Source organism: Scyliorhinus torazame, chromosome 9 (assembly GCF_047496885.1).
Source record: "Scyliorhinus torazame isolate Kashiwa2021f chromosome 9, sScyTor2.1, whole genome shotgun sequence".
Classification (NCBI taxonomy): domain Eukaryota; kingdom Metazoa; phylum Chordata; class Chondrichthyes; order Carcharhiniformes; family Scyliorhinidae; genus Scyliorhinus; species Scyliorhinus torazame.
This window is the reverse complement of record NC_092715.1, coordinates 97,308,094-97,327,611: the sequence shown is the minus strand read 5'-3', so window position 1 is coordinate 97,327,611 and position 19,518 is coordinate 97,308,094. Positions and strand designations below refer to the sequence as shown.

The 19,518-nt window shown below is 48.3% G+C and overlaps 1 protein-coding gene across 6 annotated transcripts in view; it reads left to right on the top strand.

Annotated features, from left to right (window-relative positions):
- kiaa0825 (KIAA0825 ortholog) overlaps nt 1-19,518 on the top strand; it is a 685,054-nt gene that overhangs the window by 498,805 nt on the left and 166,731 nt on the right. The window contains exon 20 of one of the 6 annotated variants that reach the window (XM_072516294.1): nt 11,214-11,474. The exons of the other annotated variants lie outside the window; for them this stretch is intronic. Coding sequence (XP_072372395.1) covers nt 11,214-11,241 — 28 coding nt within the window. The 3' untranslated portion in view covers nt 11,242-11,474. Of the gene's footprint in view, nt 1-11,213; nt 11,475-19,518 lie in introns of those variants that run through there. 6 annotated transcript variants of the gene reach the window in all.

Sequence of the window (19,518 nt, the reverse complement as noted above, 5' to 3'; positions counted from 1 at the left end):
AGGTTTTAATGATTCTAACTCAAAGTGACAAACCAAATCCAGATGACTGAATTTGACATACCTCAAATTAAATTGGAAAACAAGGATGTTCTCAAAAATATTGTTGTGTTACCTTCCAGAGGAAAAACGGACTGACCTGAAAGAGTTATTGATATCACATGGGCAAGTTTGTGGAGATAAATTGGGAAGTACTAAAATGTCTATACATGATGTAGATGTGGGAAATGCTGTTTCAATCAAACAATATCCATACAGACATAACCCTTTAAAATTGGCACAGGTTAACAAAGAGATTGAGAGTATGCTTTAAAATGGCCTAATTGAAGTGGGTTGCAGCCAATGGAGCTCACCCATAGTGATGGTACCAAAACCAGATGGTACCCAACGGTTGTGTGTGGACTATAGAAAGGTTAATGCAGTTACAAGAACGGACTCTTATCCTATCCCACGTTTGGAGGATTGCATTGAGAAAGTGGGACAATCAGCTTTTATTTCTTTTTTTGAAAAAATATTTCTTTATTCTCCTTTTTCGCATTTTCTCCCAAATTTACACCCACCAACAATAAACAATAATCAGTAATACACAATAATCAGTAACAAATATGTCAATCCCCATATCAATAACACCCTATCCATCCTCCCACCAAACCCAAATCATTCATCCACATGTTCACATAAACAACTGACAAAAACGAATCAGGAATCACCCATGGCCATCATAAACACCCATCGCCCCCTCCCCCTCCAACCCTCCCACCCCCCCCCCCCCAACTAATGTTCGATTTTATCCAGTTCTTGAAAGTGCACAATGAATAATGCCCATGAATTGTAGAACCCCTCCGTCCTTCCCCTCAGTTCAAACTTAACCTTCTCAAATTCAAGAATTCCAACAGATCCCCCTGCCACGCAGCTTTTATTTCTAAACTGGATTTATTTAAAGGCTACTGGCAAGTACCTTTATCCGAAAGGGCGAAGGAGATTTCAGCTTTTGTGACTCCAGATGCTATATACCAATTCAAAGTTATGCTATTTGGCATGAAAAATGCTCCAGCCACATTTCAACGGTTAACTAACAAATTTGTTTCAGGATTATCCAATTGTGCGGTGTACATCAACGATCTGGTAATTTTCAGCCAGACATGGAAAGAACATTTAAAACATCTGATGGAGTTATTCGATCGACTTCAGGAGGCGGGTTTGGTGATAAACCTAGCCAAAAGTGAATTTGGAAAAGCCCAGGTCACTTTCCTTGGCCATACAATCGGACAGGGTTGAATGGTCACACGGGATGTGAAACCAACAGTTATTGAGGAGTTTCCGATACCCTCAAGACAAAGGGAAATAATGCGATTTCTTGGCATGATTGGATTTGATCGGACATTTGTGAATAGTTTTTGTAGCGTGGTTGCTCCACTGATGGACTTGCTGGAGAAACGTCGACAATTTCAGTGGACAGCGGACTTTCAACAGGCATTTGACTGCCTGAAAGCTGTGATAACCAATGCTCATGTGTTGGAGAATTACGAGGGACTCTGTGATCAGATTGAACTAAAGTATCTGACTTTAAAGAGAAATGCCAAGGCAAAAGGTGAAAAATGAAACCATCTTGAAGTTGATGGTTTATTTTTTTTTTCTTGGGAGGTGTCATGTGAGAGTACCTTTAAGAAATGGGTGTTTATAAATGGGTGTGTTTATAAATGTCTGTCGTGAGAGTACCTTTAAGAAATGGGTGTTTACTACTGCAGTGATGTCAGAGAGTGGGTGGAGCTGGGCTGTCTGTCAGCTTTTTACTTTCGTTTTAGGCTGTTTGCTGCAGGGTGTGTTTTAGTTTCGTTTTCAGTGTTGGAGCTGAAGCCAGACCAAGCAGGTGTACTGCAGTTCTCTCTGCCATCAAAATACTATCTCTGGATCATTTGGTGAATTCAGAATTATAAATATTCTCAGTAGTAAAGTTAAGCCTGATGTCCTTCTGATAAAGGTTTTGTTTTTAAGCCGTATGGATGTTAACAAGGAAAGCTTAAAGGTTTACTTAGTGTTGTAGCTTTCGGGGTTGTATTTGAATTAATGGTTGCTAAAATGTTCACTGTATGTTTTAAAAAGGTTATCTTGAGTTCATAGAATAAACATTGCTTTGCTTTAAAAAATACTTTTCCATTTCTGCTGTACCACACCTGTAGAGTGGGCCGTGTGCTCCCCATACCACAATCTATTAAAAGGTGTGGGTCTGGTGAACTCCATGATACACTTTGGGATTCTCTAAACCCTGGCCCATAACAAATAGCTGTCTACGCTGCTGAAGCCACCTCCTTGGACTTTTTGGGGGGGAATCAGATTGGAAGTTTTTTTTCTGTTGCACCATTCCGCTTTACGGATGTTTGGATGTACTTGATGCTGCTGGAGCCAGTACGCAAAAACAATGCATTACTACTTCCGGACGAGTAACAGCACCAAAAACAAACGGCAGTTGGTCATTTTGCTAACCGTCTGTGGCACGCATACTTTTGGGTAATAAGAAGCCTTACTTACCCAGCTGCACCTGATAGTAAAACGTTTGATTAGCTTGTGACTGGTGGGACAACATTTTAATCCAATCTCATTTGTAGAGTCCAATGTTACTGGTTTAACACCGCAGGAGGGCTGTTGGGGAATCCCTTGCCGTGTTCTTATCCAAGCGGCACAGGATTGTGGAGTACTGTGAATATGGTGACACTTTGTCAGAGATGGTACGAGACCAGCTGATTTATGGCATCATCAACGCGGCCACCCAAAGGAAACTGTTAGCCGAGCCAACATTAACTTTTCAACAACAGGCCATCCGGATAGCATTGTCCCAAGAATGCACAGAACGGCGAGTGCTGGAGTTACAGGGAATGGAGGTGCACGCCCTGGGGCACGCCACCTTCCATTGAAAAGTGCCTCCCTGTACCCCCGACTTGCCTTGGACAGCGTGACGTAAGGGCCCCCACCAGTGGCCGTTGGAAATTCCTTCCCGAAGAGAGCCTTATCCAGAGCCCATGGATGTGGAGCTGTGTAAGTGTAGGACTTGGGGGGGCCGACCCAGGCGCAGACGGCAATCCTGGCCGGGTCAGAGGGCCGCTCGCTCCGACAGAAGCTGGGGCCGACACAGGGCCCATACTTCCCTTTGGAAGAACCCGCGGATGATGCACCTTAGGATGAGGGGACAGAGGACGACTGCCTGCAGCTGCATTGTGTGGCAGCCCCCCGGAGTGGCCCCCATTAAGGTGATGATATGGGTAAATGGTCACCCGCTTGAAATGGAGTTGGACACCGGTGCAGCGGTCTCTGTAGTCGGACAAAAGACATTTGACCGCATCAAGTGGGGTATACAGAACCTCGCATTGACTGATACCCAAGCCAGGTTGGCCACCTATACAGGGGAACCATTAGACATTGGTAGGACTACGATGACCCCTCTTGCTTACGGACGCCAGTCGGGGATCCTCCCGCTCATCGTGGTGTAAGGCCACAGACCCAGCCTGTTGGATCGGGACTGGTCGTTGGCAGCTGCATGGCAGCAGATTCTTCAGATGGGTTCAAGTGGTTTGACTGAGGTACTAGGAAGATGCCCAGAAGTGTTTCAGCCCGGTTTGGGGAAGATAAAGGGGGCTCTAGCCCGTATTCAGGTTGACCTGAAAGCCTCACAGCGCCAGGGTCCCAGGTTTGATTCCCCGCTGGGTCACTGTCTGTGCGGAGTCTGCACGTTCTCCCCGTGTCTGCGTGGGTTTCCTCCGGGTGCTCCCACAGTCCAAAGATGGTTAGGTGGATTGGCCATGATAAATTGTCCTTTGTGACCAAAAAGGTTTGATGGGGTTATGGGGATAGGGTGGAAGTGAGGGCTTAAGTGGGTCGGTGCAGACTTGATGGGCCGAATGGCCTCCTTCTGCACTGTATGTTCTATGTTAACTCAGGATCTCCTGCAGCCTCATCTGCTCTAAAGAAAACAACCCCAGCCTAACCAGCCTCTCTTCATAGCCAAAACGCTCCAGTCCAGGCACCATCCTGGTTAATCTCCACTGCACCCTTTCTAATACAGTCACATCTTTCTTAGTGTGTTGACTAGAACCATACACAGTACTCTAGCTGTGGTCTAACAAGTGTTTTATACAGCTCCACCATAACCTCCCTGCTCTTATAGTCTATGTCTCAGCTGATAACGGTAAGTATCCCATAGGCTTTCTTAACCACCTTATCTATCTGTCCTGTTGCCTTGAGGGATCTATGGACATGCACCCCAAGGTCCTTCTGGCCCTCTCAATCATCTCAGTTCCAGGACGACATCGCTGCAGAAGTTCCTCAGGGTAGTGTCTTAGGCCCAACAACTTCAGCTGCTTCATCAATAACCTTCCTTCCACCATGGGGTGGCATGGTAGCACAGTGGTTAGCCCTGCTGTCTCACAGCATCAGGCAGCTGGAATCAATTCCAACATTGGGTGACTGTCGAGTTTGCACATTCTCCCCGTGTCTGCGTGGTTTTCTTCCAGGTGTTCCAGTTTCCTCCCACAGTCCAAAGATGTGCAGATTAGGTGGATTGGCCATGCTAAAATTTCTCCTTAGTGTCCCGGCTTGGGTCACTGTCTGTGCAGAGTCGGCATGTTCTCCCCATATCTACGTGGATTTCCTCCGGGTGCTCTGGTTTAGGTGAATTGGACATTCTGAATTCTCCCTCAGTGTGCCTGAACAGGTGCTGTAGCGTGGCAACGCGGGATGTTTCACATTGCATTGTTAATGTAAGCCTACTTGTGACACTAATACAGATTATTATTGACATTTAAATTAATTGTCACGTGTACCGAGGTACAGTGAAAAGTATTGTTATGCATAAAGACCGGGCAAATCGTTCCATACATGAAAACACATGAAAATACACAATGTAAATACATAGAAATCGTCATCGCGTGAAGCATACGGCGTGTAATGCTACACAGTAGAGAAGATGCGTGGGGAGATCAGTTCAGTCCATAAGAGGGTCATTTCGGACTCTGGTAATAGCGGCGAAGAAGCTGTTTTTGAATTTGTTACTGCACGATCTCAGACTTTTGTAACTTCCGCCCAATGGAAAAGGTTGGAAGAGAGAATAACCCAGGTGGGAGGGTTCTTTGATTTTGCTGCCTGCTTTCCCAAGGCAGCGGGAGGTGTAGACAAAGTCAATGGATGGGAGTTTGGTTCGCATGACGGACTGGGCTGTGTTCACAACTCTCTGTAGTTCCTTATGGTCTTGGGCCGAGCACTTGTCATACCAGGCTGTGATGCAGCCAGATAGGATGCTTTCTATGGTGCACCTGAAAAAATTGGTAAGGGTCAATATGGACATGCTGAATTTCCTTAGTTTTCTGAGAAAGTATTGTGCTTTAATGGCATTACCATCGCTGAATCACCACTATCAACATCCTGGAGCTTACCATTGACCAGAAACTGACTGGCCTAGCCATATAAATACTTTACCTACAAGAGCAGGTCAGAGGCTATGAATCATGCACCCAGTAACTCATTTCCTGACCTCCCCAAAACCAGTCCACCATCTACAAGACACAAGTCAGGAATGTGATGGAATACTCTCCACTTGCTTGGATGAGTGCAGCTCCAATAACACTCAAGAAGCTCGACACGGACTTCCGGTTGCGGCTATGCGGAGCTAAGTCGCACATTCGTCGGCTCCCGCAAAAATTGACTTTTGGGCTCTTTTCAGGGCCCCCAACGGCACTTTTTAGACGTTTCCCGGTGTGGGAAGGAGTCTACAACAGCTCCCCGTCAGTATATGGCTTCAACTAGGAGCGGGGCGACAAAAAAGGTGGTGGAGGACCCAAAGAAGGTGCGAGGGAAGAAGGACAAAATGGCGGCGGGCGTAGACCAGGCAGCGTGGATGCAGTGGGCGGAAGAACAACAGGAGGGTATCCAGCGCTGCTTCAGAGAGATTAAAACGGACCTGCTAGAGCCGATGAAGGCGTCTATCGATAAACTGCTGGAGACACAGACGGCCCAGGGAGTGGCGATCCGCGAGGCTCGACAAAAGATCTCTGACAATGAGGACGAGATCTTAGGCCTGGCGGTAAAGGTGGAGGCGCACGAGGCGCTCCACAAAAAATGGCAGTAGCGGTTCGAGGAGATGGAGAATCGGTCGAGGCAGAAGAATCAGCGGATTCTGGGCCTCCCAGAGGGGCTGGAGGGGCCGGACGTGGGGGCCTATGTGGTCACCATGTTGAACTTGCTGATGGGAGCGGGATCCTTCCAGGGGCCCCTGGAGCTGGAAGGGGCCCATAGAGTGCTGGCGAGGAGGCCCATGGCTAACGAGCCTACGCGGGCAGTGCTGGTGAGGTTCCATCAGTTCGTCGATCGGGAGTGTGTGCTCAGGTGGGCCAAGAAGGAGAGGAGCAGCAGGTGGGAGAACGCGGAGGTTCGGATATATCAGGACTGGACTGCGGAGGTGGCGAAGAGGAGGGCCGGGTACAATCGAGCGAAGGCGGTGCTGCACAGGAAGGGGGTGAAGTTTGGCATGTTGCAGCCGGCCAACTGTGGGTTACCTACAAGGACCGGCACCATTATTTTGAGTCTCCGGAGGAGGCGTGGGCCTTTGTTCAGGCAGAGAAGTTGGATACAGATTGAGGGTTGGGACGGGCGCTTGGGGACTGCGGTTGATATGCTATGTTTATTTTTGTTTCGAGGGGGGGGCCTTTGTATTGCTCCGGGTTTCTTTTTTTTTGTGTTTTTTCTCTTTTGGGTCGGTGAGGGTGGCTGGGGCGGGTTGGGCACTGTTTTGGTTGGGTTGGTTAGGGGGGCTCTTGGAGGTGAGATGAGGCCCCGCGGGGGAGGAGGAGGCCCGAGTCAGGTGTGAGGGGACCGGGCCTGTAAAAAGAGCTGCGTCAGAGGTGGCGTGGCCTGGTAGGTGGAAAGCACGGGCTTTTTCCCGCGCTGAAGACTGGAGGGGGCCGGGGCGGGGAAGCAAGGGTTGTTTCCCGTGCTTAGAACAGAAGGGGAAGAGGGAGAGCCTATGGATGGGGACGGGAGAGGACGGTGTGCCACACAATGGGAGGAGTCGAAGGAGAGGCGGGAGTGGCCGGGGTCAGCAGCAGTCAGCTGACTTGCGGAAGTGAAATGGGGGGAGTAAATCAGCTAGGATGTGTCCTAGCCGGGGGGTGGGGGGACATCGGGTTGCTGCTGCTATGGTCAAGGAGGAGCTGGAGCGAGTGGGGGGGGGTCGAGACGGGGGTATGCCGCTGTGGGGAACGGGCTGGGTGTGGAGTGCGGGCGCGTGGCTGGCCGAGGAGGGGTCATGGCTAGTCGGCGGGGGAGGGGGGGTCGGGTAGCCCCCTGATCCGGCTGATAACCTGGAATGTAAGGGGACTGAATGGGCCGGTTAAGCGGGGCTGCGTGTTCGCGCACCAGAAGGGGCTCAAGGCGGATGTGATTATGCTTCAGGAGACACACCTGAAGGGGGCGGACCAGGTAAGATTGAGGAAAGGGTGGGTAGGTCAGGTGTTTCACTCGGGGCTGGATGCCAAAAATCGAGGGGTGGCGATCTTGGTGGGAAAGAAGGTGACGTTTGAGACGTCGAGCATTGTGGCAGATAATGGCGGCAGGTACATAGTGGTAAGTTGCAGGGAGAGAGGGTGGTACTGGTCAATGTGTATGCCCCGAACTGGGACGATGCGGGTTTTATGCGGCATATGTTGGGTCGGATCCCAGACTTGGAAGTGGGGGTCCTGATAATGGACGGGAGACTTTAACACGGTGCTGGATCCGGTACTGGATCGCTCCAGGTCGAGGACGGGTAGGAAGCCGGTGGCAGCTAGAGTACTGAGGGGGTTTATGGACCAGATGGGAGGGGTGGACCCTTGGAGATTTGCAAGGCTGGGGGTTAGGGAATTTTCATTCTTCTCATATGTCCATAAGGCTTATTCCCGAATCGACTTTTTCATCTTGAGTAGGGCGTTGATAGCGAGAGTAGAGGATACTGAGTATTCGGCAATAGCCATTTCGGACCACGCCCCGCATTGGGTGGACTTGGAGATGGGGGAGGAGAGGGACCAGCGCCCGCTGTGGCGCTTAGAGGTGGGGCTGTTGGCGGACGAGGAGGTGAGCGAGCGGGTCCGAGGAAGTATAGAGAGGTACCTGGAGACCAACGACAACGGGGAGGTCCGAGTGGGGATGGTATGGGAGGCACTGAAGGCGGTGGTGATGGGAGAGCTGATCTCTATTAGGGCCCACAAGTAGCGGGGGGAGAGGGAGAGGCTGGTGGGGGAGATGGTGAGGGTAGACAGGAGATATACGGAGGAGCCAGAGGAAGGGTTGTTGAGGAAGAGGCGTAGCCTCCAGGCCGAATTCGACCTGGTGACCACCAGGAAGGCGGAGGTGCAGTGGAGGAAGGCCAAGGGGGCGATTTACGAGTATGGGGAAAAGGCATGGGGATGCTGGCGCATCAGCTTCGGAAGCGGGACGCAGCTAGGGAGATCGGGGAGTTAAGGACAGGGGAGGGAGAGTGGTGCGGAGTGGAGCTGGCATCAATGGGGTCTTCAGGGACTTCTACGAGGAATTGTACTGATCCGAGCCCCCACGGGAGGAGGGAGGGATGGGCCGCTTCCTGGACCAATTGAGGTTTCCAAAGGTGGAAGAGGGACTGGTGACGGGATTGGGGGCCCCGATTGGGCTGGAGGAGCTGATCAAAGGGCTAGGAAGAATGCAGGCGGGGAAGGCACCGGGGCCAGATGGTTTCCCGGTCGAATTCTATAAAAAATATATGGACCTGTTGGGCCCGCTGTTAGTTAGGACCTTCAATGAGGCAAGGGAGGGGGGGGGCTTTGCCCCCGACAATGTCCCGGGCACTGATCTCCTTGATTCTGAAGCGGGACAAGGATCCCCTGCAGTGTGGGTCTTACAGACCGATTTCCTTGCTAAATGTAGATGCCAAGGTGCTGGCGAAGGTCTTAGCCACGAGGATTGAGGATTGTGTGCCGCAGATCATCCATGAAGATCAGACGGGGTTTGTGAAGGGGAGGCAGCTGAACGTGAATGTGCGGAGGCTTTTGAACGTTATCATGATGCCGGCGAGGGAGGGGGAGGCGGAGAGAGTGGTGGCGATGGACGCTGAGAAAGCCTTCGATAGGGTAGAGTGGGGAACCTGTGGGAGGTGCTGAAGAGGTTCGGGTTTGGGGAGGGGTTTGTCAGGTGGGTTAGGCTGTTGTATGAGGTCCCGATGGCGAGTTTGGCCACAAACAAGAGGAGGTCCGAGTACTTTCGGTTGCACCGAGAGACGAGACATGGGTGTCCCTTGTCCCCCCTGCTCATCGCACTGGCAATTGAACCCGTGGCTATGGCACTGAGGGAGCCAAGGAACTGGAGCGGGTTGGTGCGTGGTGGGGAGGAGCATAGGGTGTCACTTTATGCGGACGACCTGCTGCTGTATGTGGCGGACCCGGTGGGAGGAATGCCGGAGGTAATGAGTATTCTTAGGAAATACGGGGACTTTTCGGGGTACAAGCTCAACATGGGGAGGAGCGAGCTGTTCTTGTTCGTCCAGGGGACCAGGAGAGGGGGATTGGCGAGCTCCCACTAAAAAGTGCGGAGAGGAGCTTCAGGTATCTGGGAGTCCAGGTGGCCAGGAGCTGGGGGGCCCTGCGTAGGCTTAATTTTACGAGGCTGGTGGAGCAAATGGAGGAGGAGTTCAAGAGGTGGGACGCATTGCTGCTGTCCTTGGCGGGTAGGGTGCAGTGTGTGGGCGCGAGGGACTCCGAGGGTGAGAAGGGTGTTCCTGGAGCGGAATGGAGATAGGGGGAACCGGCGCTGCCCTACCTCTGTGCATACTACTGGGCCGCCAATGCGACAATGGTGCGCAAGTGGATGATGGAGGGGGAGGGGGCTGCATGGAAGAGGCTGGAGACGGCGTCTTGTGTGGGTATGAGTCTGGGGGCGCTGGCAATGGCGCCGCTGCCACTCCCTCCAAGGAGGTATACCACAAGCCCGGTGGTGGTGGCTGCCCTCAAACTTTGGGGGCAATGGAGGCGGCACAGGGGGGAAGCGGGGGCCTCGGCAGGGACCCCATTACGGGGGAACCACCAGGAAGAACAGGTGGAGGGTTTGCGGGGTGGCACAGGGCAGGGATACGAAAGTTGGGGGACCTGTTTGTGGACGGGAAGTTCGCGAGCCTGGGTGAGCTGGAGGAGAAGTACGGGCTCCCCCCCGTGGAACACCTTCAGGTACTTACAGGTAAGGGCGTTCGCCAGACGGCAGGTGATGGAATTCCCACAGCTACGGCCACACACAGTACAGGGCAGGGTGCTCCCGGGGCGGGGGGGGGGGGGGGGGAGAGTGGGGAAGATCTCGGAAACTTACCAAGTGATGCAGGAAGAGGAGGAGGCCTCGGTGGTGGAGGTAAAAGGTAAGTGGGAGGAGTTGGGAGAGGAAATTAAGGAAGGGACGTGGGCAGATGCCCTGGGGAGGGTGAACTCTTCCTCATCGTGCGCGAGGCTCAGCCTCATACAGTTTAAGGTGCTGCACAGGGCACACATGACCGGGACAAGGATGAGCAGGTTCTTTGGGGGTGAGGACAGGTGTGTTAGGTGCTCAGGGAGCCCAGCAAACCACACCCATATGTTCTGGGCATGCCCAGCACTGGAGGAATTTTGGAAGGGCGTAGCGAGGACGGTGTCGAGGGTGGTAGGATCCAGGGTCAAGCCGGGCTGGGGTCTCGCAATATTTGGGGTGACAGAGGAGCCGGGAGTGCAGGAGGCGAAAGAAGCCGGAATTCTGGCCTTTGCGTTTCTGGTAGCCTGGCGAAGGATTCTTCTTCAGTGGAAGGATGCGAGGCCCCCAAGCGTGGAATCCTGGATCAACGATATGGCGGGGTTTATTAAATTGGAGAGGGTGAAATTTGCCTTGAGAGGGTGGCAACCGTTCTTAGGCTTCCTGGCAGAGCGGTAGACATTGGTCAATGGCAGCAGGAACTCGGAAGGGGGGGGGGGGGGTCACTTTATTTTATTTATTTTTTGTTATTTACACTGGAGGGTATCGGGGGGTGTATATACTTGTTGTATTAAGTCGGGGTGTTAATGTTAATTTATTATTGATATACGGGGGGAAGAGGGGTATGGAGGGTTGTTTTTCTGGACTGTGTTTTGTACTTAACCCTGTTGGGTTTCTTTTTCATTTTGTTATTGATATTTTATGAAAACCTTTAATAGAAATTACTTTTTTTAAAAAAGAAGCTCGACACCATCCAAGACAAAGTAGCCGGCTTGATTGGCACCCCATTCAAAAAACATTCAATCCCTCTACCACCGTCACAGTAGCAACAGTGTGTACCATCTGTAAGACGTACTGCAGGAACTCATCAAGGCTATGACAGCACCTCCTAAACCCATGACTGCTATCATCTAGAAGGATAAGGGCAGCAGATAAATGGGAACTGCACACTGCAAGTTCCTCTCCAAGTCGCTCACTGACTTGTTTAACTACAGGTCTTGTCTTTTAAACTTCAGGTTGGTGTTCGGCTCTACTTATCTACAGAACTCTGTAGATCCTCTGTAAATCCATCCTTGTGAACTTGTAGCAATAGATCTACTTTATATTCTATCCAGTTCTTATATGGAGATTTTCCTCTGTTGGTCTATAACCTGTTTTGCTCACATTTCTGTCCAATTAATTTGGGTTAGATTCCTTCTTACCATACTGACTTCCTATTTCTTTTTCATATCATGGTATTATTACTACTTCCCGATTGTTCTACTCATATCAGTTAGTTGTGCATGGCTCCAGTCTGTTGACATTGCAAAAGTGTTTTGAAAGCACTCTATTTCATTGTTTAATTATTTTCTGATCACATAAATTTAAAGTTTGTCCAAGGTTTAAGTATGATCGAATGAATATAAACATTTTAATCTAATTTTTCAACTTCGGATTTATTTTAACATAGAATCCCTACAGTGCAGAAGGAGACCATTCGGCTGATCGAGTCTGCACCGACCATTTGAAACAACACCCCACACAGACCTAATCCTCACCCTATCACTGTAACCCCACCTAACCTTTGGACACTTAGGGGCAATTTACCATGGCCAATCCACCTAACCTGCACATCTTTGGACTGTGGAAGGAAGCCAGAGCACCCAGAGGAAACCCACGCATGCACGGGAGGAATGTGCAAACTCCACATAGTCACCCGAGGTCGGAATCGAACCCGGGTCCCTGGCGCTGTGAGGCAGCAGTGTTAACCACTGTGCCACCGTGCCGCCCGGCATTCATTCATTCAAAATAAATGCGAGACATTTATATGAAACTAACAACTGATCAGAAAATAAAGACTATTGCTTCTGATGCTTGCCAAAAACATTTCTGTTGCATGAGGTCTTACCTGTGAATTACTGTGCATCGCTGAAATACACAAATTATTTTAAACTTTGCATTGAAGAAAAAACAAGCTCCAGTCAAGACTATTCTTCAGGTGACCATTAACTTTAACGTTGCACAAACATTTTATGATAAAATGACTAATAATAAATTCACTTCATAGGGCAGCACGGTGGCGCAGTGGATAGCACTGGGACTAAGGTGCTGAGGACCCGGGTTCGAATCCTGATCCTGGGTCACTGTCCATGTGGAGTTTGCACATTCTCCCCATGTCTGCGTGGGTTTCACCCCCACAATCCAAAAGATGTGCAGGTTAGGTGGATTGGCCAAGCTAAATTGCCCCTTAATTGGAAAAAAGTAATAATTAGGTACTCTAAATTTATTTTAAAAAATAGATTCACTTCATATACATTAAAAACAAAAGGACACCAGACTTCAGTTTGCATCCTTTTGTTTTTCAATGGTTAAATGCTGGATCATAAATAGGAACTTCAAGGACAGTAAGTATAAATGTCTAGGTTCATAAACAAACAGATGAAATCAGATTTTTTTTTAACATTATTCTATCCATTTCTCTTTTCTGAATGGAATGGTATTCCTTCAAGCATACTGCAACCAAGTGATAATTAATAATCTCTAATTCAACAATGTTTGAATTGATGTACTGTCATCAGTATCCTCTGTGAAAATGAAACCTCGACAGGGGGTTAACACCCTGGAACAGGTCATCACACTGTCAAACTCTCCAGCCTTTTGGTATTTATCTTCAGCCAGGCAAAGCATTACAAGACAGAGTAAAAGAGAAATAATTACAAATGAAGAGTGACACGGGCTGTGAATTGAACATATGTTAGGCTAGGCCAAGACATCAGTGAATTATATCGTTCCTTAATGAAGTGGCAGTGGGGCTGAACGGACCCATTTTAAACCTTGATGTGTTTTACCTCAGCTGTATTTGAATGTCATCGCCAGAAAAAGATCCTGGATAATCGAGAGTCAAATCCAATCTGCATGAATTGGATTTAAGTACAGACTAAATGCGTGGTGGTTCAGGAAAAACAAAAATGGTCAGCGGAGTATCATTACTAAAAAGCAGTGCGCAACAACAGTGTAAGATTTGCATTTGAGGGGAAGAATTCAAAGTATTGGTTATTTTTTTCTGTCCAACTATTACAATGCTGAAAAGTGCAGTGTAAGCAGTAAGTATACTTTTAAATTTTGTAAATATTAATCGTTAACATTTGTATTTATATAGTGCTGTTCACAACCATCGGACGTCTCACAGCACTTCACAGCCAGTTTTGAAGTGTAGTAGTCAGTGTTGTAATTTAAGAACTGCAGAAGGCAACTCGCAAGCAGCAAACACCCACAAATAGGAAAGTGATAATGATAAATCTGCAGGGAAATCACAGCAATGTGCAAAAACTACAGGGAGTTTTGTAACGCAAATATCGATTGGAATAATGTTAGAATTAAGGATAAGAAGGGGGGATTTTGTTCAGAGCTCCCTTTATCAGTATGTTCCTGGCCCAGCTGGAAAGGGGGCTTCAAATCTGAAAGTGATGGAAAAACACATCAGGTCTGGCAGAATCCACAGAGGGAGAAACAGGGTAAATGTTTCAAGTCTAATATGACTCTTCTTCGGACTGCCCCTCTTCAGTTCCGAAGTAGGGTCATATTGGATTCAAACTTTAATTCTGTTTCCGTCTCCACAACTGTTGTCAGGTCTGCTGATGTTTTTCCAGCGCTTTCTGTTTAATTCCAGATTTATCTGCAGTGTTTTGCTTTTATTATGGAAAGGAGGATCTGGTGCTGGGAATGAGGTGGGCTAGGAAAACCAACTATCTGCAGATAAAATTTAGATTAGTATTGGAGAGGAGCAAGGAGAAATCTAATATGGAATTTCTAAATTTAGAGGGCTAATTTCAGTGTGATGAGAAGGGAACTAGCTGGGATAAAATGGAACCGGAGATGAAAAAACTAAATTTTGAGGCTAGTGTGAGGAGTTCAGATGCAGGGAGGAAGCACAGTAGGTCATCCTGCTCTGACTTTTTGCAGGGAAGGAGGATCCCTTCCTTAAGGACCCTATTTCCACATCAGGCACCCCCACCAAGATCTGCTCCCAGACATCCACATCAAGATCTCCAGCTGCCACAGGGCTTCCCCTCCAAGCTGTGAGACCCTCTGCACTTTTCTTTTATTTGCTCATGGGACGTGGGCATTGCAGGCTGTGCCAGCATTTATTGCCCATCCCTAATTAACCCTGAGGGGGCAGTTAAGAGTCTTACCTGACCATGGACTTCCGGACTTAGAATCTAGGGACTGACATTCCCAGTCCTAACCACACTAAACTGGCACTGCTAGCATGACAAAACTGCCAGCCAACCATATTGATTGGCAGCTATCTGAGATGGGGCTTCCAACTTAGTGCAGGATGGAAGACCTGTCCCCAGCCAATTAACACACCATGTAGCATTAAATGTCTGTAGGACTGCTTTGATCATCAGCAATGCATTTACTCTTCAGGTGGAGAAACGGGAGATCTTGTCATCCAAAATATTTTGTGACTCTATGATCAAATAATCTGTTTTTGTGACTTTGAGGAATAAATATTGACCAGAGGGCCAAGAATCTCCCTGCTCTTCTTCAAAATAGTTTTTTTTTGCATCTATTTGATTTGATTTAACATTTCATTCTCGTGCTGGAGTGTCAGCCTTGATTTTAGTACCAAATCCTAAAGTCGGACTTGAGTCTAGAACACTTGAACTCAGAGGCAAGAATGTTACCAACCGAGCCACAGTTGTCAATGTCAGTCTGGACAATCTTATCAATGTTTAATGCAGCCTCATGATTATGTCCAGTAAACTAAAACATCAATTTAGCTAATTACTGGAGGTTGATACAATTAGCGGAAGTAACCCTTGATATTCTAATATTTTGAAATTGCTATGCTGTCAGTGTTATAAATTGGAGCCCAGGTTTTATTATGGCTAGCAGAGCATATGTTCAATATCATTTTGTTGCGACACCCTGGGCGAGTGCACGGTCAATTCCAGCCCCACAGATCCCGGAGTCCCAAAATAAGTGAATTAACCAATAATTCATGTATTTTCCCGAGATCTTTGACCCTTGACTTCTCCAATAACTTACAGGCACCAAATTTGTAAGTAAAACTTTTTTTTTAAACTGTTAATGATAGCAAGAGAAAAGATAAACATGTAATGGAAATAATAGAACAATAGTCTACTAATCTAACTATTCCCCAAACCCCATCCTACCCTACACCCAGATACACACAAGACAGAGACATGGGGTGAGGGGGTAGGAAAGGTTCAAAATAACAGGAATAAAATGGATGAAATATGGATCTTTGCTGCTGAGGTTATCGACTTTGTAAGTGTTGATCATCCAAGGACGTGCAGTGTTGCAACCATCAGTTGGTTCGGATCTTATGTTTGCCTTCCATTAGAACTTGCAGGGGTAGAATTCTCTCTGGGGAGTCACTTTCAGTTCTACAGGCCTCCACCAGACTGGCTCTCAGACTCACTGAGATAATATTAGAAGTCTCTCCTGAGAATGTAAAAGAAGGTTGTCCGTCCATTCCACTTATCGAACACTTGTCTGCTATTTCTGCAGATCAAGATTAACTACAGAGAAGAGAAAGTAAAAGGCCCTTTTCCAGATCTCTAGAGATACCAAGGGAGAGCTATCAGCACTGTGCCTTCCCCAGCGTTCCAAACGGGTTAGGCTTTTACAGACCTCGCTGGAGACTGTTTGCAATCTTTTGATCAGAAGTTACTTTCACAGGCTTTGGCATTTTAAATCGCCATGCTGAGAGTTGAGATATTTGCTTTACCTTCCAGTGGAACTTCCACTGGCTAGCTGGAAGCCTTTTAAATCGCCAGAGAGAGAGACTCGACCTGCTGTGTGCTACCTTTCAGGTATAAGCAGAAACTGAAAGCCAAAATGGATCCTTTCTTTCTGTTCTACAAGCTCCTGAATGGCTCCCCCAGTCACAGTCAAAAACAGGGGCTGGCCCGGAATCCTAAAAGAGCTGATTGGCTGCTTGCCAAGTCCATCAAAATGACATCAAAGGTCATGCCATGGAGCATACTGAATCAAGAGGTCTACCCGGCCAGTCCAAATAACAGCCAGCAGCGGGGGGAGGAGGGGGTTTCAGCAGTTCAAAACCAAAAGGCTGGAGTTTAAAAGCAAGATTTATAATTCCGGGACAGCCAACAAGGCAAGCATTAACCATGGAAAACTAGGATTGGAAAGAGGTTCCTTACATAACTCCCCCCCCCCCCCCCCTCCCTCACCCCACCAAAGAATGAAACATCAGGACATGGACATTTCATTATGAGGTATGCAAGACACACAACACCCACACATACCTGTCTAAACTAGTCTTATTATGCAATTCCCTTGCCTGGTTTTTATCCTAGTAATGATTTCATTTTGAGATACATGACAAATTACTTGCAATCACATTATCGTTTCCAGGAGAGATCGGAACGCAATTTAAAAATGGTGTCCCGATCACTCCCTGCACTGAGAAATTCTGGTGAGTGGAGATTCTAGGTGCAGGGAACGTGGCTAAGTGCGGCCTCTTCCGCGCATTCCCCACAGGCCCCTAATCTACCCAGATGGCTGTTTGATAGCGGGGTGTTTCTTGGTGTTTCGAGCATCGGGAAACATCAGGCTAATCGTGTATGGGACTCAGTCCCCATTTGGGTAGATCATGCCCAGAATATTCCAAAAAATGTAGAAATCGAAGCAAAGAGGTCAAAAGACAACAAGTGTAATCAACCATGGTACGTCTCGTGGAATAAAATAAATTATAGCAGCAAGAATTTGGTTAAATAAAGCTCTTGATGCATCTATTTGATTTTCATTTTTAGTATTTAGTTTTATAGTTCTACTTTAGTTGGAAAGATGGATTTATAATTATGAAGAATGAAATAGCGCTGAAAAATTGTATACTTTTGTGTCTTTCGCAGGCATCAGGCACTTCATGTAAAAAGTAGAATAGACCAGATTCAGGGGAAAGCTTGTTCTTCAACTGTGTGGTTATTTTTCCCTCTTTATACAAAATTGTAAATGAAGATGCAGTACCAGTAGTCAGATGGAGTAAATAATGCCCATGCCTAATTTCTTTGCTCTGCCCTAAGTATATTTCTCATTTTTAAAATTGGTTCAGGGAAATTAGATTTTTCTAAAAAATCTTAATGCTTGTTAAGGTTTGATGAAAGACAATGATAGAATGTTTGTACAGAAATAGGAAGTAATGATAGAATGAAAAGTGAGTTCAATACTAGATCATAGTCAGCTAAACAAAGGATAACATTTTTGAAATATTACCATGCCACTGACAGAAGTTGTGCTTACAGAATAGTAATTTATCCTTAGCCTTAACTCAAGCTTGAGGACCAGGAAACACTAAGATATCTAATTAACACATGCTATTCATCAAAACATTAATATTACAAACAGTGGTAACAAAAGTTATTCACATGCAGAGGACTCATCAGGTATCCTAAGTATGCCATCTTGACTGCTTATGCTAGCGAAAGCAAGTGTAATCAAAAGTCCTCGGCGGAACTTTGGTGTCTTGTCTCTTTACAGGGTTAATGATGTATCCCTAATGTGGCCCTGCATTAGAGCCTTTTAATAATATCTAATGAATATATGAACATGTCTGCTTAACATGATAAATGGGCCTAGATTTCCGCTCCTGTTCGTGTTGGGCGGATTCGGTGAAACACGAGGGAGACTAGGGTAACACTCAAATGAGGCCGGGGTAACACTCGAGGGAGGCCAGGGTAACACTTGAGAGAGGTTGGGGTAATACTCAAGGAAGGCCGGTGGTTGACTCCAGAGTACCAGGTGTTGACTGCAGGATATTGGAGGGAGGACTCCAAGGTACCAGGGAGAAGACGCCAGTGTACTGGGGGACTAGTCGGGGGAGAGTTCATTGTGGGAAGCCGGGAACATTTCCAGTTGCCTGGGCCAGCATGTGTGCAGGAAGTGTCTTCCACTGGAAACTTTGGAACTGGGGCAGCGGCTGGGGACACTGTGGAGCATCTGCAAGGCGGAGTGTATCATGGATGCCACGTATAGAGAGGTGGTCACACCGCAGGTTAAGAGTTCACAGGAAGCAAGGGAATGGGTGACCACCAGAGCAAGAGGACTAGGCAGGCATGCAGGATTCGCCTCTGGTTATTCCCTGCAAAACAGATATACCGCTTTGGATACTGTTGAGGAGAACGGCCTCTCAAAGGAAAGCAGCAACAGTCAATTTCATTGCACCACAGTTGGCTCTGCTACACATGGGAGGGATAATAAGTGTTGAAATTCGATAGTTGTAGCGGATTCAATTGTAAGGGGAATACATAGGTATTTCTGTGGCCGCACACAAGACTCCAGGATGTATGTTGCCTCCCTGGTGCTAGGGTCAAGGATGTCTACGAGCAGCTGCAGGACAGTCTAGAGGGGGAGAGGGAACAGCCAATGGTTGTAATACACATCTGTACCAATGATATAGGTTACAAAAGCGGATGAGGTCCTGAAAGTCGAATATAGGGGGCGAGATTCTCCACTCCCGCGCAGGTTGGGAGAATTGCCTGGGCCGCCAAAATTTCCCGGGACGCCGGTCCGACGCCCTCCCGCGATTCTCCCAAGCGGCGGGAACGGCCCCGTCGAGTTCCGCAGGCCAGAGGATCGCTGGAGACACCCAAAATGGCGATTCTCTGGCACCCCCGCTATTCTCAGGCCCGGATGGGCCGAACGGCCAGGCCAAAACGGCGGGTTCCCCCCCGGCGTCGTCCACACCTGGTCGCTGCTGTCGGGAACAGTGCGGGAATGCTGGGGGGGGGGGGGGATCCTGCACCGGGGGGTACCTCAAATGTGGGATGGCCCGCGATCGGTGCCTCTCTGAAGGAGGACCTCCTTCCTTCCGCGGCCCCGCAAGATCCGTCCGCCATCTTCTTGCAGGGCGGACTCGGAGAGGACGGCAACCACGCATGCGCGGGTGACGCCAGTTATGCGGCGCCGGCCACGCCATCTATGCGGCGCCGCCTTTACGCGGCGACAAGGCCTGGCGCGTGTAGATGACGCGGCCCCAATCCTAGCCCATTGTCGGGCCCTGAATCGGTCGGGATA